The sequence below is a fragment of the Phascolarctos cinereus genome, unplaced genomic scaffold (genome assembly GCF_003287225.1).
Source record: "Phascolarctos cinereus isolate Bilbo 61053 unplaced genomic scaffold, phaCin_HiC Scaffold_3;HRSCAF=262, whole genome shotgun sequence".
Lineage (NCBI taxonomy): Eukaryota > Metazoa > Chordata > Mammalia > Diprotodontia > Phascolarctidae > Phascolarctos > Phascolarctos cinereus.
This window is the reverse complement of record NW_027555736.1, coordinates 232,768,051-232,788,293: the sequence shown is the minus strand read 5'-3', so window position 1 is coordinate 232,788,293 and position 20,243 is coordinate 232,768,051. Positions and strand designations below refer to the sequence as shown.

Here is a 20,243-nt window from a genome sequence, read left to right as displayed (position 1 = left end):
TTTTGGCAAAAAATTTGGCATAAAATGTGGTGAAATACAGTATCTCTTCCTTTAGAGTAATACTAATAATTACACGTACAGAGTTTTAAGATTGCAAAGGACAAAAGTTACCAGGTGATATACCATAAGATGGGCAGTGAAAGCTAACTAGATGAAGATCCAGACACTTAGAAAGTACCACAATTTACTAGTGAACAAAAAAAAAAGCATCCCAAATCCAACATTCTATAAAGTTATTTTATTTGATAAACAGATATATACACATAAGACCGATGTGGGAAAGCATATAAAAGATTAATGAAAAAAAATCTAACACACAAAGAAGGGGGATGAAATAAATCCTTTCCTAGAGAACCAGAGCTTCTTATAAAAAAGAGAAAGCTGTAACAAGGAATTTTAAATCCTGTAATGACATCAAGTCTTTGCTGCAGAAGGCTGACGTCATCCCGAGAAGGGGAATTCTGTACGTTTCTCTTTGGTGCTGAGGAAACAACAGCCCCACATTCACTGCAGTCTCATTCGTTTCTCAGGGGGACATTTAGTGCTGGTTGTCTGCTGGACATTTTTGGGGGTCTCTTTTTCCTCTGCTTTTATCGCTTCAGGTGTAGGTTCTGGCTCCTTCTTGGTCTGATCCACTAATAACAAAAACACCATGCTGAGGATAAGGTTAAATTTTTAAAAATTCCTTCTAAAAATATCAATCACAAATAATTCTTTTTTTTGGGGGGGGATGGTATTTTAGGATCCATTTAAATTCCCCAAATACTGAGATCCTGCCCTCCTACTTTTAGCGCTTATGATCTAAAGTATGACACAGTCAGAAAGAAAGAATTCTTTGAACGTTCTTCTGAGACCAACTGTTCTTTAAAGACAAAAAGATGTATCATTTTTTTCTGACTTCAAGTTCTATTCTTTCACTCGGATCTTTCAATAAGTCCTATAGAGTTCAATGAAAAATAGAGCACTTTCAAATGCACATACACACATCATATTACGTGTTGCAAATATAATGCATTACATAGACAATGCATTTTTATATGTATGTTTATGTGCTTACGTGGGTGTGTGTGTGTGTGTGTGTGTGTGCGCGTACACACACGCACACACAAATAAAAATCTCATAGACAAAATATCTATAATTCACTTTGCAGGCACCAATCTCTCTACCATGAAAGAACTGTTTGAAATGCTTCAGTGTCACTTTCTTGAAATTTAGAAGGCTTTACAGGTAGGAAACAAACAAACAAAAAAAGGCAGTAAATCTAGGAGGCAAAGTAACTAGTTCACTCTATTCATACAGCCTACAGTCTACCATGTCTACCACCAAAAAAATCTATTAATGAATGAGGTTACTTTTGCCCTAAACAACCTATTATTTTTATTTCCAATTTGCTAAGAATGTTAGATGTCCATACCTGGGACAGGCTTTTCTCCAGGCTTTTGCTGCAACAAGAGAAAGAGGCAATTTATTAATAACAACTCATTTATATTACACTTTAAGATTTACCCAGACCTCCTTTTTTCTTTCTTTCTTTCTTTTTTTTTTTTAAGTAAAGGGTTCAGGCTTTTTTTTTTTAGACCAGGAGGGAAATATTGAACAGGACTATAGAAAGGAAATACACCCCCACCTAACCCCCCCCCGCTACACACACACACACAGGGAGAGAGGGCAATCAGACTTCTTTTTTCAGGAAGTCTTTTCCAATCCCTTTTAATTTTAGTGCCTTCCCTTTGTTAATTATTTCCTATTTATCCTGTGTATATATATATATGTTGTTCGTATAATTTGCCTGTTGTTTCTCCCATTAGATTCTAAGTTCTTTGAGGGCAGGGACTGTCTTTTAACTCTTTTTGTATCCCCAGTGCTTATAAGGCACAGTGATTGAATGCACAGAATAGGTGCACAATAAACTGACTGATTCTCACAACCATCCTAGGAGGTGCAGAGTACAAACATTATTATCCTTATTTTACAGATAAGTAAACAAAGCATCAGAGGTTAAGTGAGCTAATCACAGACCTAGAAAGAGTCAAAGCAGGGATTTGAACATGGGTATCCTGGTCCCAGTCCAGTGCTCTATCTACTATACTATGCTATTTTTTTTCTTCTTGTTTTTGCTTTTATAGAACTTTAAAAAATTATAACAAAATTTAAATAAGCTATAATGGTCTCAATGATACTCATTCAACACTGTTGGAATGCCTCAAAGCAAAATTTTCATCTTCCTCTAACACACTTTTCTTCATTAATACTAAATCCTTCCATCCCCTCATATCTGACAAAAAACTTAAAAGGTAAATTAGAGCAGAATTGTCAAACATCAAATTCACTGCACCACAAATAATCCCAACCCAACCTGAATATACCTAATAAAAGCCTCGTTCTACTGACAACAGTCTTACTCAAAGCAGTGGAGGAAATAAAGTGGAAGGGAATTATGGAGACCAAGAAGATTCTCAAGGTATTCCTGATCAGAAGTGATGAAGTAGACAAGAGTCTACTCTCATCTACAACGATCTAAGGACATCACTCATTTGGTAAATATTTAGTAAGTACCATGTAGAATACATGGTGCTAGATGATGAAGAAGACACATAGATAAATAAGATACAGTCCCTGGGTCCAAAGATCTAATATCTCAGTAGAAGATAAAATACACCGGTGAGTATAAAACAAATTAGGAGATAGTGTATGCATATGAAGATCATAAAGTGTTATTTAATCAGATTAATTAGAAATCGCTTTGTGTGTATAAGGGTGTATGTGTGTGAGTGTGTGTGTGAGAGAGAGAGAGAGAGTGAGAGTGAGACAGAGACAGAGACAGAGACAGACAGACAGACAGACAGACAGAGGTTGGAGGTGGAGCTTAGGGAAGACTTCAAGGAAGTAGTGGACCTTGAATAACAAATTAAAGAGTTTGTTTTCTTTGGTAAACATAAGGAAGCCACTGAAATTGTCTGGGGGTGAAATAACTTGACTACACTTGTGCACTGGTGAAAATCAACTTAATAGCTGTATGAAGGATAGGTTGAGTAAGAGGGACATGGGAGGAGTGAAAGACAAGAGGTCAGTACATCAGTCCAATAAAGAATTACTTAAGGCCTGACCTAAGCAGTGGGAGTGGAAAGGAGGAAACAGAATAAGAGACAGTGAAAAAGGCCTCATGATTTTATAAAATTCAGATATCTCCACTGACATGTGAGCACCAACTTACTCTTCTCTAGCCTTATCTCACATTGTCTCCACATACTCTAGACTCGAGCCAAACTGGATTATTCCTAGACCTCTGAACATGAACTCATGTCCCAAATTCACTCATGCAGTTCCCTATCTCCTTTTACCTACCAAATAAAAGTTCCAAGTCTTTAGCTTGGCATTCAAGGCCCTCTATAATTTAATTTCATCTTTTCTTTTCAAACTTACCTCATATGAATTCTCTTCCAAACTGTACTTCTTACTTCCTGAATTTGTCCTGCCCTCCTTTGCCTTGTTTTGTGTTCTATCTCTCTCCCCTCTTTGCCACTACCTTCTACCTCCAATTCTACCAATATCTGTAATGTGTCTCCCACCTCTCTTGGTTGCAAACATTCCCATTCAGATGCTACCTTCTCCTTAAAGTCTTCCCTGACCTTCCCTCAGGTTAAGTAAGCTTTCCCTCACTGGATCTCATAGAATTCTGTACCTCGCCTATGTACTAATTTTCTAAGTAATTCTAAATAAGGGTAGAAATGGTGTCTCATTCATTTTTGTATTCTTAAATCATAGCCCGAGTGCCCTGCACATAGCAGGTACTTAATAAATGTTTCTTGAATTGAACTTCTGAGAAGAAGCTGGAATGATCCTCAAGTATACTACTCCAAAGTGGAGCAGCTCTTGAGGAGAACTCTCTACAACTCTCAAAGCTGTAGCAGAAAATGAAGAACTAGGAGGCTTCTGATAACTGTATTTCTGAAGACAAAAAGTACAATGATGGAGGTGAAGAAAAGTTCTGGGCCAACCACATCTTATTACCTTTCTTGAAAACCTGTCTGTGCCTTCCTGGCATTGGGCTGGTGAACACATGATGTCTACATAAACCCTTCTTGATCCCTCTTCCCCACACACAGATATTAGTACCATACTTCACCCCTTACCCAATTACACTGTATTTAATTTGTATATGCTTATATAGTGCATCTGGTTCACACTGTTAAGACTGTAAGCTCTCTAAGGGCAGACATTATTTTGCTTTTGACTTTGTATCTTCCATGCCCAGCACAATGCTTAGCACAAAATATATGACTCACACATGCTTCTTAGTGGAACACAGAATTCCTATTAATTCTATTATTCCTCTTTAAGGGTCTTTTCTGTACTATATATCCATCTCCAGGGATGGGGAACCTCTGCCCTTGCGGCCGAGTGTAGCCTTCTAGGTCCTTGGGGGTGGTCTTTTGACCAAGTCCCAAGTTTTCCAGAACAAATCCTTTTATTGGGGATTTATTCTGTGAAGTTTGGATTCAGTCAAAGGGCTGCACTTGAGGACTAGAGGCCCCATGTGGCCTTGAGGCCAAAGGCTCCCCACCCCTGAATTCTACACCCTTACTCTTCTCCCTGTCAACTGTGTTGCTCTGACAACCTGCTCACCATTCCTATCACACAATCATCCATTTCCTGACTCCTATTTCCCTACAAATAACCTATACCTAGAATGCTCTCTTCCTAAACTTCAAAATTTCTATCCTTTCTATAATTCTAAGAGAATATGAAATGCCATTTCCTCCATAAAACTTTCAATCTTCCCATCAACTTTGGATTCCTTTTGTGGATCCAGTATGTATATTGTTTTCAGTCCTTTCCTCTAAACAAATCATGTGAAACAAATATAACATACATTTTTAAAAATAAGCTCACCAGACACAATGGATGCTTAGGTCTTCCAGACTTCATTTTTAAAATTTAACTATCAGCACAAATTATTACCTGAACAAATTTGGGTGGAAATTTCTGTCGCAGATCTAGGAGTAAAGCATCCACACGCTGCCTCTGAAAAATAGAACTTGGTTCTTCTTTTCTCTTGGCTTTAGGTTTGGCTTTATCTGTAACATAAAAAGTCCAAGATAAATCACCACAATCAAAAAGGATACAGTACCTTGTATTCTTCATTTATCAACTAAATATCATTTTGTGGCTGCTCAGTCTAACACCAAACATAGTTCTAAGCTTTCTTCTTACAATAAGGAGTTCTAATAGCAACAGTATTTAAATCAATCTATATGGAAAAGCAAAAATAGACATCAATTATCCATAACACAATTCAAAAGCTTAGTGAAGTTGCTCAATGTGCAAAGTAAGTTTGAAGTACTCAATGATATCTCATATACAATACCAATTCTAATCTATTGAAAAGGATGGACCTGGATGGCAGAACCAAGAATATCACTGGGGGAGAAGACTGTCAAAGAACTGTCTTTCCTTCCCTCTACTATTCATCTTCCCCCTCAAACTCTCTCTTGATCTTCCTTCCCCTCTCTGCCCTATCTCCCACCCAAACTCTCCATCTTCTCTTTCTCTCTCTTAATTGGCTGTAACATAAAACTGAAATATATTTTTTTCTTGAATTTATAGCAAAGCTTTATATTCCTTTCTCTCAATTTTAAGAGTGGGTTCACTTTTAAAAAATTTCACCTAACAACAAAAACACTGTTAATTTTGAGTCAATTTTCTCACACACACACTCACTCCAAGTCCCTTCCGTGGATGCATTCAAAGGTGAAAAGTGTCCTTAATGTGGTTTATACCAGGTCATTAAATGATATGTATGTGAGAGAACTGAAGGGATTAGGACAGCAAGTGGTTAACTGTGGGAATTGAGTGAACCACATCTGATTCCTTGTGACTCAATTCTGGAGCTAGCTCAGTTCCATTTCTATTCAATTCTGGGAACTGGGAGAAAACTTTATTGGATTGTTTAACCTATCCCTGCATGGCTGGGAAACTGGACCACCTCTTCCTGCTGCTTGGAAATCCTTACCCAGTGACCTAGGTCAGGGGTGGGGACCTGCGGCCTCGAGGCCATATGTGGCCCTCTAGGTCCTTGGGTATGGCCTTTTGACTGAGTCCAAGTTTTACAGAACAAATCCTTTTATTAAGAGGATTTGTTCTGTGAAGGTTGGATTCGTCAAAGGAACACACTTAAGGACCTAGAGAGCGACATGTGGCTTTGAAGCCACTGGTTCTCCACCTATCCTAGGTTACTGACCAGAAACCCAGTCAAATCCAAAGACTGATGCAAGGAGTTTTAGCACAATTGTACATGTCAAGTAACCCGTATGTCTTATCTGAAAACTAGTCCTATACCGATCATTGTTGTTGCCATGTTCCTTTGACTGTTGGGGGAAATGGAACACCTGAATTCAGGGAATTGTACCTATTCGCTCTCCCCATCCCAACCTGGAAAGTCCCTAACCTTCCCTCCAATCAGAAATAAGATTACTTACTGTTGTATGGTTTCCTTGTAATTAACTGGCCGTATCTGATTGTTTTTAATGTATAAAAGTCTGTCTCCTCCTATATTTGGAGCCTAGCCCTAGGCTGAGGAGGTCTGGTCCCAGTTTGTTGGGCAACTGGCATGCACTGCTAATAAATCAACATGCTCAGATCAAACCTTTGTTTTCTCAGTCATTTCCTCTTTCACCTGCCTCATATTTTCTGGGCTGAAAGAGGAAATGTGAGATAAAAATTCTGTTTGTGGATAAATCCCCTATTTGTCTCCTTGATTTTTTTTTTGTGCTTTTCTCCTGACCCCTCTACCACTTTGCCTTTCGTTCCCAATCTCTGGACCTAATCAGCACAAGCTCAAGCCTCCAAAAAGTATCTTTAAGATCTCCTTTCACAGAGTGAATCAAACCACATTTGAAATGATAGAAACTACTATTCCCATGGATTAAACTAGTTCTTTCATCAGTTTCAGCTGCAATCACTTTTTTTAACTCTGTAAATACTTCTCCATAGAATGGGAAAGACATGTTAGAAAGTATCCCTTATTCTCCATTATTCTCAAAGACACAGCCTTTGCATCTTTTGCACAAACTCTCCTTAAAAAGCCTCGGGTGTCCTACCTTGTTCTTCCTGATCTTTGAAGTGCCACCAGTAGCCCTTGGAAGGGTGGTAACGACAATATGACATAGCTTCATCAAAAGCTGACTGAATTCCATGCACAGCTGTGAGCTTGCAAAAGAAGGAAATTTTGAGTTTTTCACTGGGTGAAAAACTACAAGAATAAATAACCAAAAAATAATGCTTTTCTTGCAAGTACAATATTTTCTGTGGCTCACATGTGGCTATGCTTGTAGTATACAAGTTTAGAAATAACTCAGAACATAGTTATCCCTGGTCAACACGGAGTTCAGATTTCAAATGCAAATATTCTTAGACAAGTTTGTCAGAGAGGGAAAATCCTAATTTAACACTTACAGAGGGTTCCACTCACTGGTTCCCTTTTCTGACCACTCACCCCCCCACACTCACCCCGAACCCAAACCCTTACTAAAAGACACTTACCACTCTGGAGTTTATGACAGATCCCAAGTCAGGTGCCTGATAAATGACTCCAGCAATGATATAATAATCAGCTAATGGGATGACTGAAACAATAAAAAAGCATTTCTGAAATTTCAAGCCAGTAAATGTGTGACATTAGAAATAAATACAAATGGCTCAGTGTTCATCAATGGAGAAGAAAATTTTAGAACAGCAGAAATAGCTGGCTTGACAGAAATGAAATGTGGGGAGGTGCCCAAGTCAGTAACATGGAAATTAAGAATCAAGTTGTGGTAGATGAATGTAATGGAATACTACTGTGCTATAAGAAATGATGAGCAGGCCGACTTCAGGAGAACCTGGAAAGACTTGTATGGACTGATGCTGAATGAAGTGAGCAGAACCAGGAGAATGCCGCACACAATAACAGTCACATTGTGTGATGACTAACTTTGATAGACTTAGTCCTTCTCAGCAATACAAGGATCTAAGACATCTCCAAATGCCTCATGATGGAAAATGCCATCCACAAAGAAGAAGGAACTATGGAGTTTGAACGCAGATTGAAACATAGTATCTTCTTCTGTTGCGTTTTGTCTCCTCTTTCTGGTGGTTCCTCCTATTGGTTCTAATTCTTCCTTACAACATAACTAATGTGAAAATATGTTTTACAGGAATGCATACGTAGAGCCTACATCAGATTGCACACTGTCTTGGGAAGTGAGGTGGGGAAGGAGGGGAGAAGAATTTAAAACTCAGCATATGGAAGTGATTGTTGAAAACTAAAAATGAAAAAAAAAGGAAAAAGAGAAATTAAGAATCAAATGGTCAGACTTTTGGCATCCCTTTAGAGGAGCTAGAATGTACTTTTTAAAAAAACCTTATTTAACATTTTATTTTTTCCCAATTTTAACATTCTTTCTCCCCACCCCCAAATTTTGAGTTCCAAATTCTCTCCCTCCCTTCCCCCTTTCTCTCCCCCATGGAAAAGGCAAGCAATTTGACATAGTTATACATGTGGAGTCATGCAAAACACATTTTCATGCAAGTCATTCTGGGAAAGAAAACACAGACCAAAAGAATAAGAAAAATAAAGAAAGTAAAGAAAAAGTATCGTTGATCTGCATTCAGGCTCTACCAGTTCGTTCTCTGGAGATGGACAACACTTTTCATCCTAAGTCCTACAGAACTGCCTTGGACCATTGTATTGCTGAGAATAATAGCTAAGTGACTCACGGCAGATCAGCACATGATATTGCTGTTACTCTGTACAGTGCTCTCTTGGTTCTGCTCATTTCACTTTGCATAAGGTCATGTAAGTCTTTCCATGTTTTTCTGAGAGCATCCTGCTCATCATTTCCTAAGGCACAATAGCATTCCATCACAATTTTATGCAACAACTTGTTCAGCCACTCCCTAAGTGATGGACATCCCCTCAATTTCCAACTCTTTGCCACCACTAAAAAAGCTGCTATCAATATTTTTGTACACATAGGTCCTTTTCCTTCTTGTTTTTTATCTCTTTGGGATACAGACCCTAGCAGTGGTATTGCTTGGTCAAAGGATATGTATGATTTTATAGTCTGGACATAGTTCCAATTGCTCTCCAGAATGGCTGAATCAGTATACAACATCACCAAGAGTACATTAGTGTTTTAATTTTCCCGCATCCCCTCCAACATTTGTCATTTTCCTTTCCTGTCATATTAGCCAATCTGACAGGTGTGAGGTAGTAGCTCAGAGTTCCTTTAATTTGCATTTCTCTCATCAATAGTGACTTAGAGCATTTTTTTTCATATGACTATAGACAGCTTTGATTACTTTGTCTGAAAACTGCCTGTTCATCTCTTTTGACCACTTATTAATTGAGGAATGGCTCTTACAGAATGTACTTCTAAGAGATCAGTTTCTGGGAGAGTAGGCCAGACCATTGCCATATAAAGAAAAATACATCATAAAAGTCTTTGTGCAGTTGTAAGACTTCTGAGACACCGCATAGCCAGCTGGTGCTCAGTAAACAGTTATTGCTACTTTTCTGTAGTCCTTTCCCTGCAGCAAACTGTTTCCCTCATTAGATCTTCTCTCCACTACCTTTTACAGTTTGTCACAGCAGCCTTCCCAGCCAGGGGATGGCCCATTAGCCACCATCACTATCATACTGAGCCATAACCATCTACACCTCCTGGATAGCAGCACCTTCCACCCTTCTTCAGCTCCTTTTCATGTTAAAATGTAAGTTCCTTGAGGGCAGGGACTTTCTCATCTGCTTGTATATTTATCCCCAACATGGAGCACACTTGGTGGCATACAGTAAGCACTTAATAAATGTTCTACCTACAATATCTAATATCTGTTAATCAGGTGCTATGATGAATAAACATATATAACAAGTATAATGTATCAGTAATATTTGTAAGTTTAATGAAGCCCAAAAGAATGATTCACGAGTTCTGAAACGGCCCTTCAACAATTCCAAGTGAATTGCCCTATGCTAAGCTAGGGCAAATGCAAACTGGCAGACAGACTGCAAGGGACATTATGCTTGAAGTCTGACTCCCTCCCAGATGCTGGAGACTCTTCACTGACATTCAAACAACCACAGCCTCCAGATATGGGCATTTCATGCCCTGTCCCCAATATATCTTCCCAGTCACATCTCCTGCTACTGCCCCTTTCAAATACACACACTTCCAGAAAACAAACTGGGCCTGCCCTCTGCTCCCTCTTCTCAAGCACCTATTCCTCTCTAACCTCATGTTCATGAAGCAAGGAATGTCAGGCATAGATCTGCACATCTGGGTCCCCATCTGCTGAACTATTTAAAGGTCAACCTAAGTGCCACCCCCTACAGGAAGACTTCTATCATATCTCTCCAGGGAAAGTCATCTGGTCTCTTCAGATTTCTCATAGCTCTCTGACTGGATCTTCCCTTTTCATTGACATCACTGTTCATTAATAGTTATTTGTATATAAAGTATCTCACTCCACCACCTACCCCTATATGGCCAGATGTTATAACCATTTCCATGACTCCAACATCTAGTATACAGTGGGCATTCAATAAGAAGACAGAATCTGTGGGCTTGAAAGAGACTTCTGAGATTATCTAGAACAATACTCTCATTTTACAGGAAATGAGAAGAGAATAAGAACTTAATGGGGAGATAAGATCTTAGTAATCAAAAAGGAAAAAAATCAAATCATAGAAATATCAAAATGACCTATTAGTTTCTGAGATCTGGCTGAAATTCCATGACAGGCTCAGCATTTACCAGGCATATACATGAAGGAGGTCAATGACGAAAAGAAGGCTCCATCTACACTAAAATAAAATGGTACTTTTTGTAAGTAGCAAAGAACTGGAAACAGCACAGGTGCCTATTGAATGGGGAATGGCTAAACAAGTTGTGGTATATGATGGTAATGAAATAGTACTATAATATAAAAAATTATGAATATGATCCATACAGAGATTCACGGGAAATGTATATGCAAAGTAAAGTAAGAAGAACCAGAAAAACAACATACACAATGACTACAAAAATGAAAATGAAGACAAGAACAAGGTAACCAAAACTGAATGGTATGAAATTCTAATAACCAAGCCTGATCTTAAAGGCAAAATATAAGAAATTACTATCCTTGCACCTTTCAAGAAGTACAGGATTATGAGTGTGCATCAGAGGAGGCAAAACTCCTGAATGTTGTCCAAACCAGATTAAAATGTAATTATGAAATGTTTAACAAAATAAATAAAAATGCATCATAGAGAATGCTAATTTCAGGTTTTCTAAGTCAATATGCCACCTGCAAAGATCTACCAGCACTGGTATAGACTACTACATACGATGGCAGGCTTGGTTGCTGTACTGGTTAGTTTTGCTGAACTGTTTTTTATTCCCTCTTTTTCAGTCTTTGTTATAAGGGATGATTTTCTGGGAGGGAAACACCAAGAATGTATACAATGTAATAACAAAAGATACAACAAAAATTTATTTTTAAAAGATTACAATAAGGGTAAAGGCAGATATAAATAAATAAATAAGGCATGTTCAAAGTGGCTGGAACATCATATTCCTATGTTTCTGTTAATAATGAAAGAGCCTGCAACATGGAAGATGACACTTCTAAAACCAATCAACACTAAAATCATGCTGAATTATTCCTCTGAGAATAATTAATACCTTATAGGCAATATTAGAATTTTCTTCTAATATTTAGCAGATATGGTGGTTCTCAGTATCACAAGCTAACTAATTAAGGTTTACTGGAGTTTGCTCTCAAACTGAGAACACAAAATCTGATAACAATTTTAGATTTTTTTTTTTACCAACTAAACCAATATTCAAAAAACATGTCCTTCACTACAAGAAAGATATGTTACACAACATAAACATCATTTGCATCTATAAGCAAATACTTATTCCTTGCACAGTTAGCATTTTGCCACTAGAGAGCAACCTCTGTTCTTTCTGAAGAAAGCACATGCATGGGATATAATTTTAGGAAAATAAAAAATATTATTGATGGAACTTCCCAAGAATCTAAAAGTGATTACAATGTTTAAAAAAAGAACCTGGAAGTCAGAGCACAAGGAATGCGTGGGTCTTTGAAAAGAAAAAATGGCCTGAAGTGTATGTAACTCACCTTGTGTAGAGGACTGTCGCTGTTGCTTCCTAATGATAAAAAGAATGGGCTCTTGGGCATGCAAAAGGATATACTCTACTCCAACCATCTGACTGAAAAACAAAATACTGGAAATCAAGAACTCTATAAAAGCTGTTTGAAAAATAACTTCATAAGGTTTTCAGTGTATTATAGAGTACAATAATTTCAATGATAGGACATTATTTATGAGCTATGAAAGACAACGAGCATAAAGGAAAACACTTCTGTGACTTGGTGGACCTATCATAGTTAAAAACTAGGGTTGGAATCCTAGATGATATTTCCTGATGAAGTCATCCTAAGATTTTAAAATGAAAAAAAGTTTCTGCTACAGAAATTCATTTTCAACTCACTGAAATTTATACAGAAAACAGCATCAATCAAAAAAGCGTAGCAAAATGGTGTGCAAAGTTTTAATCAGGAAAGCAATATATCAGAGATGCTGTAAGCAGTAGAATATAAACAAATGCAAACTAGGGATTCTATATTTTGTTCACCTGGAATTGAAAAATTTGCCCAAAGACCATAACAAATGTTTGATTATGATGGATTACATCGAAAATTACTAGTAAGTTGTTTATTACAAATAATTATTTATCTTATAAAATCAGTTTTAAAAAAATACCAAAATAAATGTACTTTTTGAACAGCCCTCATATTTACCTGGCAAATGAAAGAAACAACACGTTATTATATCTTTTAAGATTTAGGAAAATCTTACGGACCAGTAATAAAATGATAAGCTCCCTGACAGGTTTTATTTCTATCTCCAGCTCCTGACATACAGTAAAACAACTTATTTAAATAAATGCTTGTTCACTGACTAATGAAAGGAGGCACGGCATAGCAGATAAAGAAATACTAGGCAAACCACTTTACCTTTCAGTGCCCCAGGTAACTAGGCAACTAAGACTATACGGTGCAGAGCTGGTACCAATCTGCATTGGTAAAGGGAGTTTCCTACACCAATGAAATCACAGGCTTGACTCCCCATCTCAATCCTACCCAACTGCCCAAAAAAGAATTCTAAAAAAGCCTGCCTGTCTCTTTTTTCAATAGGTTAAAATGTATCTGTCTTTGGTCTCAAATGAAATGAAATCTTGTCCTGTACATTAAGTACTTGGACAAGCATACTTAAGACCTCAAACTAGCAAAGGTACAACTGGTACACCCTACGTTCGTTCCACTGTTAAAACACTCCCTTGCATCAAATTAACCAAACCTGCTGCCTACCAGATTATAGGCTTTAGAGCTGGACAGGCCTTTAGGGATCTAGTCCAATCACAGTTAATTTACACAGGAGGATATGAAGTTACTCCCCATTTTAACTGATGGCAACAAATTCATTTTATAGGCATACCCCGCATAACGTAGCTCCCAAAACAACACATTAATGTATCATAAACACACTGTCCCAATTTCCCAACAGTTGACACTCCTCTCCCCAACTTCCACCCTTGGTTTAGTGGAGAATGGTGAGTAGCCAGTCAGAAAACAGTTGCTGGGAGGGCCAGGAAGAGTTTTTATTATTCACTTAAATGAGAGAAGAGTTTCCAGGTAGATAAAGACTTATCTCTCTGTTCCTATTTTAGGTTTTATAGTCCAAATTTTTGGCTACCCAAGATTGAACATACCATTTCTAACACTGTTTGCAGGGAACTAACTAAATCCTATACTGTTTTCACTTAATGCTACGTTTCCATGGAAACAAACAGTCATATCATATAGGGTATATCTCTATAGGGAAATATCTATGTCCTAGTAAGATGTAAGACTCATATCCTTCCTGACTTCTATTTTGTAATTCATGAGGTACAGCTATGGCACAGCAGATCTGAACAGTCCTACTAATTGGCAACAGTACAGTGTTCTTAAAACAACTTACTTTAAATGCTCCAGTGTGAGTCTCTGCATTTTGACCACTTCATTATTACATGTCCGATCATAAAAAGGGTTACTTCGTTCAGAGAAATAGTCCAAGACACTACCACTGTTCAATATAGGGATCCAGGAACTGTCAACCCATGAAATTCCCAACAAGTTGTCTATGGAAGAGAAACAGAGAAAGGACAATAAGAGAAAAAGAAAGAAACATATCTAATAGCAAATTATGCATAATGATCAGCTTTCCTTCTCTCCTCTTCCTATCAAGTCATACTCATCCTCTCACCTCAAAAGAATGGAACAGTTAAAAAAAGGATATGGGTTGGTTTTTTTAAGTTTTTACTGATTTTTTAAAAAAATCATCATTTTTCCCAAGCAGACCTCCCCTTCAAGGGAGCCATCCCACATAAAAAAATAGCATTTTTTAAAAATAGAAAAAAGGAAAAAAATCAGCACAGCTGATCAATATAGTGAAAAATCCAAAAACAGGTGTAATATTTATCACCTGTTGACCTTCCACCTCCACAAATTAATCTCATAACATTTCTTTTGAGCCATACTTGTTCTTTATAATTTTGCAAAATTTACTTTTGGTGTGTGTGCATATGTTTATTCTTTCCATTTACACTGCTGTAATCATCATGTATGTTTTTTTCTTAGCTCTGTTTACTTCACTAAGTGTCAATCAAGTCATGTAGATCTTTCCATGCTTCTCTGTATTCAAAACATTCATCATTTCTTATAGCACAATAATATCTCATTATATTCGTGTACTGCTATTTGTATATTCCTGAACTGAGAGGCAAATACTTTGTTTTCAAATCTTTAATACCACAAAAAGTGCTACTATAAAAATTTTGGTGTATATGCAGACCTTATCAATAGCTTCCTTGGGGGAGAAGCCCAGTAACAGAATCTCTGAGTCAAAGGGCATGTACAGTTTAGTCATTTTATTTTCACAATTCACAAAATCCATAAACATTAAGTGCCTACTACGTGCCAGGCACTGTGCTAAGAATCCAGTCCCACCCCCACCCCTTAAGGGGTTTACTAATGAAGACAACATGCAAACAAACATATACAAAGCAAGCTATACACAAGATAAACAGGAAATAATTAACAGAGGGAAGGCACTTGAATTAAGAGGGGTTGGGGAAAGCTTCCAGTAAAATGTGGGATTTTAGTTGGGACTTAAAGGAAGCCAGGGAGGTTAGAAGTCAGAGCAGGGAAATCATTCAGGAATAATTTCAAATTGCTTTCTAAAATAATTATACCAGTTAACAGCTCCACCAAAAATTCATCACTGTGTTTATCTTGTCATAATCCCTTCAACATTGACTATTGCTATCTTCTGTCATCTCTGCCACTCTGTAAGGATGAAATGTCAGGGCTGGTTTTATTTGCATTTCTCTTGTTAGTGATTTGGCACATTCTTTCCTGTAGTATAAATATTTTGCAATTCTTTTGAGAACTGGCTGGTTTTTTTTTTCATATCCTCTGACTATCTACTAAGGAATGGCTATTGGTTTTATATCTATGTTTACTAATTGTTTATACAGTTTGGATACCAAACCCTTTTCAAAGAAATCCAATAGAATTTTCCCCCATTCAATTGCTTCCCTTTTTTATCCTAGGTGTATTAATTTTCTGTGCATTTACTTTCCAGTTCCACATAAAAGTTATCTATTTCATCTTATCTCTCTCATTTAGTTAAGAATATATCTCCTACCCATAGCTGTGAGGTGTATATTTTGCTTTTATTCTAATTTTTTATAGTATGATCTTCAATATTAAAGTCACAATAAGAAAATATACGACTATTGCATATTTTATCATCTCTTTCAATATGCTGAGGTTTTACCCCATATTAAACTACAATTTGCTTTCCTACTCTGGTACTGTCCTATGAGACAAAACCATAGCCCTCTACTCTGTCTTCTACATGACAGCCCTTCTTTCTTTAAGGAGCTTCTGATCCTTGCATAGCACAGTCTGCAGCCTCTCTCCTTTCCCCTCATCCTTACCACCCTCCTTTGAACCCATTCCAGTTTGTCAATGTCCCTCCTAAAATGGGATGCTCATAACTGAACTCAATAAATTAAATGTGGCTTAAGTAGAAAAGGGTAAAAGCAGAACTATCACCTCTTTTATTGTGAACATTATTGTCTCTATGCAACCCAGCAAGAGCTTTTTTTGGTTGTCATATATCACATTGACGACTTACACAAAGCTTACATTTTATTAAATCCTCAAATCTTTCTCACCCGAACACACTGTCTTGTACATATAACATGATTTTTTTTAATCCAACTGTAGGACTTCACATTTATCCCTATTAAATTTCATTAAATGAGATTTGGCCCATTTTTAAAATCAATCAAGATTAGCTAATCCTTTCAGTTTTATACCATCCACAAACTTAATGCCATCTATGCTTTCATCCAAGGCACAAATAAGAATGTGGAAAAAGAACTGGATCAAACTCATATCCCTGGGGTACTCCACTACAGGTTCTGTCCAATCTGTCTGGAAAGGATGCAAATCAACAGCAACAAACACGCTAACAAACACTCCACTACCATTCTAATGTGTTTCTTTAAAAGCTGAAATTTTACAGTGCTCCTAAATTCTTGGACTAACTCCTAGAACTAAAGCAAATTTCTAGAGTTCTGACATAGATGAAAGGAAAAAATGACCATTTCTTATATTCCATACATCCGGAGTTTGTATTTGGATTTCCCAATTTAGAAAGGAGGCTGATAAGCTTGAAAGCATCTAGAACAGTACAAATAAGATGGTAAAGGGCCTTGATTCTACAATCACTGAGGATCAGCGGAAGGAATTGGAGCTGCTTAGCCTCAAGAAAAGAAGACTAAATAGGGACATGATAGCTGTCTTCAAATATCTGAAGGGTTGTTATGAGAAATCAATCAGTCATTAAGCACCTTCTATGTGCTAGGCACTCGGCTAAAGGCTGGGATACAATGAAAGGCAAAACGCGATCTCTGCACTAGGGGCGTTCACAGTCTAATAAAGTAAACAATAAGCAAACACCTATGTACAAACAAGATACACTATATCGGATGAATTGGGGCTCATCTCAGAGGGAAGGTACTATTATTAAGGGGAACAGGGAATGGCTTCTTAGATGCTGGATTTTAGCCAAGACTTGGGAGAAAAGCTAGTGGGAAGCAGAGCTCAGGAAGGAGGGTTCCAGGCAGAAGGTGCAACCAGTGACATGAGAGGAGACGGGGTTTGTTGTTTGAGGAACAGCAAGGAGGCCAGTGTCATTGGATCAGGTAGTACATGGAGGATAGTAAGGTGAAAGAAGACTGGAAAATTAGGAGGGGACAGACTTGTCCTTCAGGGCACCAGTGTCACAGCTAAACAGGAGTTGGATGGAGCGAAGCCTTGAGGCAGGTAGACCAACCAGCAGGCTACTGCAATAGGTCAGGCATGAGGTGATCAGGCATGAGTGTCACCACACTAGGGTGGTGACAGTGTCAAAGAAGAGAAGGGAGTGTGTATGAGAGATACAATGAAGGTAGAAATTGGCAGGGTCTGACAAATGATTGAATATGGAATGAGAGAGAATGAGGAGTTGAATATAACACCTATATTGTGAGCCTGGGTAACCGGAAGGATGGCAGATTAGATTTGTTCTATGTGGCCCAAGATAACAAAACCGGGAGCAATGGATAGAAACTCCAAAATTTAGGGTTGCGGCAAGGAAAAACTAATTAAAACAGCCTTGGAAAACAGTATCTTCTCTCTCATTAGAAGTATTCAAGCACAGACTGGTTGACCAGCCACTTGTTCAACATGTTATTAGAGGTATTTCTTTTGGTTATGGATTGGATTAGATAGTCTCTGAAAGCAACTCAACTCAAAAGCGTGTGGATATACCATCTTCTCTCAATATCAATTAAAATTTTTTTTTTGATAAAAAGTGGACATGGACCCTTCAAACTCACTTAAGTAAGAAGATTAGAACCAACTGTCGACTATGAGAATACTATAATTTAACAGATAGCTGACAATTACATAGCATTTTAAGCTTTGCAAAGAGCTTTACACACAGTATCTCATTTTAAGTTTCACAACAACCCTGGGATGTAGGTAACACAGGTACTTTCATTCTCCTTCATAAGGGAATAAAAATCAAGGCATAGAGTCATATCTACAGTCACACCTGGTAAAGGTTAAAAGCAAGAGTTGAAAGCAGGTCTTCCAGATAGCACATCCAGTGTTCTAACCACTTCACCACCCAGTTCTAAAATTTTAAGGTTCTAGATCTAGGCAGGAGCCAAGAAAATGGTAACAAATTAATATATAGATACAGATCCTATTTTCAACAAATGTCAAGTGTAAAAATCATCAAATAAGGTAGCCAGGAGCTAGTCAGCTAAGCCACTTAGAAGCCCAAGTTCTCCCCAGGGGGGCAAATTAACTTTCTTTATTCCATAAACACAGAATACATCCCTAAATAGACAACCATCTTGCCAATGCATCCCCCCTTGGTAACAAGGAAGGCAAGGTGAGAATGGAGAAAATAACATAAACCATAATCACTGGAAAAAATACTTCAAAGCACATACCTCATTTCTTGTGGGTCTGAATTATTCATTGTGTGTATAAATAGGTTATAGTACATTACCAAAGATAATATGCCCATGATACATGGTATAAGAGACATCATCCGGGACACAGAAGTTTGGAAAATGAAGTGGGCTAATGCATAAGGAGCAAAGGATAATAGATGGATAACCAGAGTGCTGAATCCCTACTCACGTAATTTTAAAAGATCCAGAGGAAAGCCTGCAGTATATCAGGACCCCTCCTCCCAGTCTTCTTTTATAAGAGGACATGGGACAAGGGTCCTAGACGATAAAAGTGTGAAACATCTCTGAGCTGGAGGGGAGAAGCACCATAAATATTCGCCCTTTACAGCAGAGAGAGAAAGTCATCCTCATGAGGCTAGATCAAGAAAAGGGGCAGGGGTCGTCATAGTTCCAGGACATGATACTACTACCTCCCTGGTCTGAACGAATCTCTTTTCCATCTGTCCCTTTACCAACCATGCTCAAAGACTACTTTTTGATCTCTAACATGCTGTCACGCTCAGCAAGACACTACCTTGTTTGCACACAGTTGTTTGCATGTTGTCTCCCCCGTTAGGCTGTGAGCTCCTTGAGGGCAGAGACTCTTCTGCATTTCCTCGTATTCCCAGCACTTAGCACGTTTACTGTTGTTTAATCGTGTCTGACTCTCCGTGACACCTTTTGGGATTTTCTTAACAAAAATATTGGAGTGGTTTCCCATTTCCTTCTCCAGCTCAATTTACAGAAGAGAAAATAGGGGTAGGTGACGTAAGCATGGTCACACAGCTAAGTGTGTGTCTGAGGCTGAATTTGAACTCAGGTCTGACTCCCACTGCACAACCTAGCTGCCCCGCCTGGCACACAGTAGGCGCTTAATGAATGCTTGCCGATAGACTAGTTGGGGTACGGGGAAAGGATACAGAAGGACAATACCACAGGCCCACCACCTCAGTTTCCCCTCTCACTCTAGTCTTCCAGAGGTTCATGAGCCGCTTCGGGAGACGGGAGATGAGCCCCGCCTCTCCTGGAACCAAAACGCAACAGAAACGCGAGGAAAGAAGGGAGAGGAGAGGAGTAAAAATGACAAACCCAACCAAAACTACTGAGACGAATAACGTAAGAAAGCTTCGGTTACCTCGAATATCTACCGCCGCCATAGCGCCAGACTCAACGCAGCCTCCCCTCACTTCCGGCGCGGAATAATACGTCAGAGAAAAAACGAACAACGGCGTTCCGCGCCGGAAGAGGCCCTAGGCGAAGCGGAGGGGCGGGGCCAGGCCCGCGAGGAAAGGGCGGGCGGGGGCGGGGCCAGGCCTGCGAGGAAAGGACGGGCGGGGGCGCGGCATGAGAGGGATGGGAGGAGAGTTGGAGGAGGAAAGGAAGGGAAAGAAGCGGGGAAAGAAAGAGAGAGGGAGGCAGGGAAAAGTAAAAGGCTTCTGGGGAGTGAGTGGGGTGGGCTGGCTTGAGAGGGAAGGGAAAAAAGGAATAATGGGGAAGTAGAAGGAGGTAGGAGGGAAAAAGAGGCAGGGAAGACTAGAAGGCCAAGTGAGGGGGAGGGGCTGGCCAGA

The 20,243-nt window shown here is 38.6% G+C and overlaps 1 protein-coding gene across 1 annotated transcript; it reads right to left on the bottom strand.

The window, feature by feature from the left end:
- Positions 1–223: 223 nt before the first annotated feature.
- MED6 (mediator complex subunit 6) lies at positions 224–19,914 on the bottom strand. Its single transcript, XM_020986383.2, has 8 exons — positions 19,811–19,914; positions 14,076–14,235; positions 12,170–12,261; positions 7,544–7,626; positions 7,102–7,210; positions 4,964–5,079; positions 1,416–1,443; positions 224–635 (listed from the first exon to the last, which is right to left on the bottom strand). Exons 1-8 carry the CDS (start codon positions 19,830–19,832, stop codon positions 505–507), a joined length of 741 nt encoding a protein of 246 aa, XP_020842042.1. The 5' UTR covers positions 19,833–19,914; the 3' UTR covers positions 224–504.
- Positions 19,915–20,243: the final 329 nt, after the last annotated feature.

Coding starts and splice junctions, on each gene's coding strand:
- MED6 (XM_020986383.2), bottom strand. CDS start 19,832: ATGGCGGCGGTAGATATTCGAG. Junction 12,262..14,075: donor CTCACACTGGAGCATTTAAA/GTAAGTTGTTTT, acceptor TTTGTTTTTCAG/TCAGATGGTTGGAGTAGAGT. Junction 5,080..7,101: donor CAAAGATCAGGAAGAACAAG/GTAGGACACCCG, acceptor TTTATGTTACAG/ATAAAGCCAAACCTAAAGCC.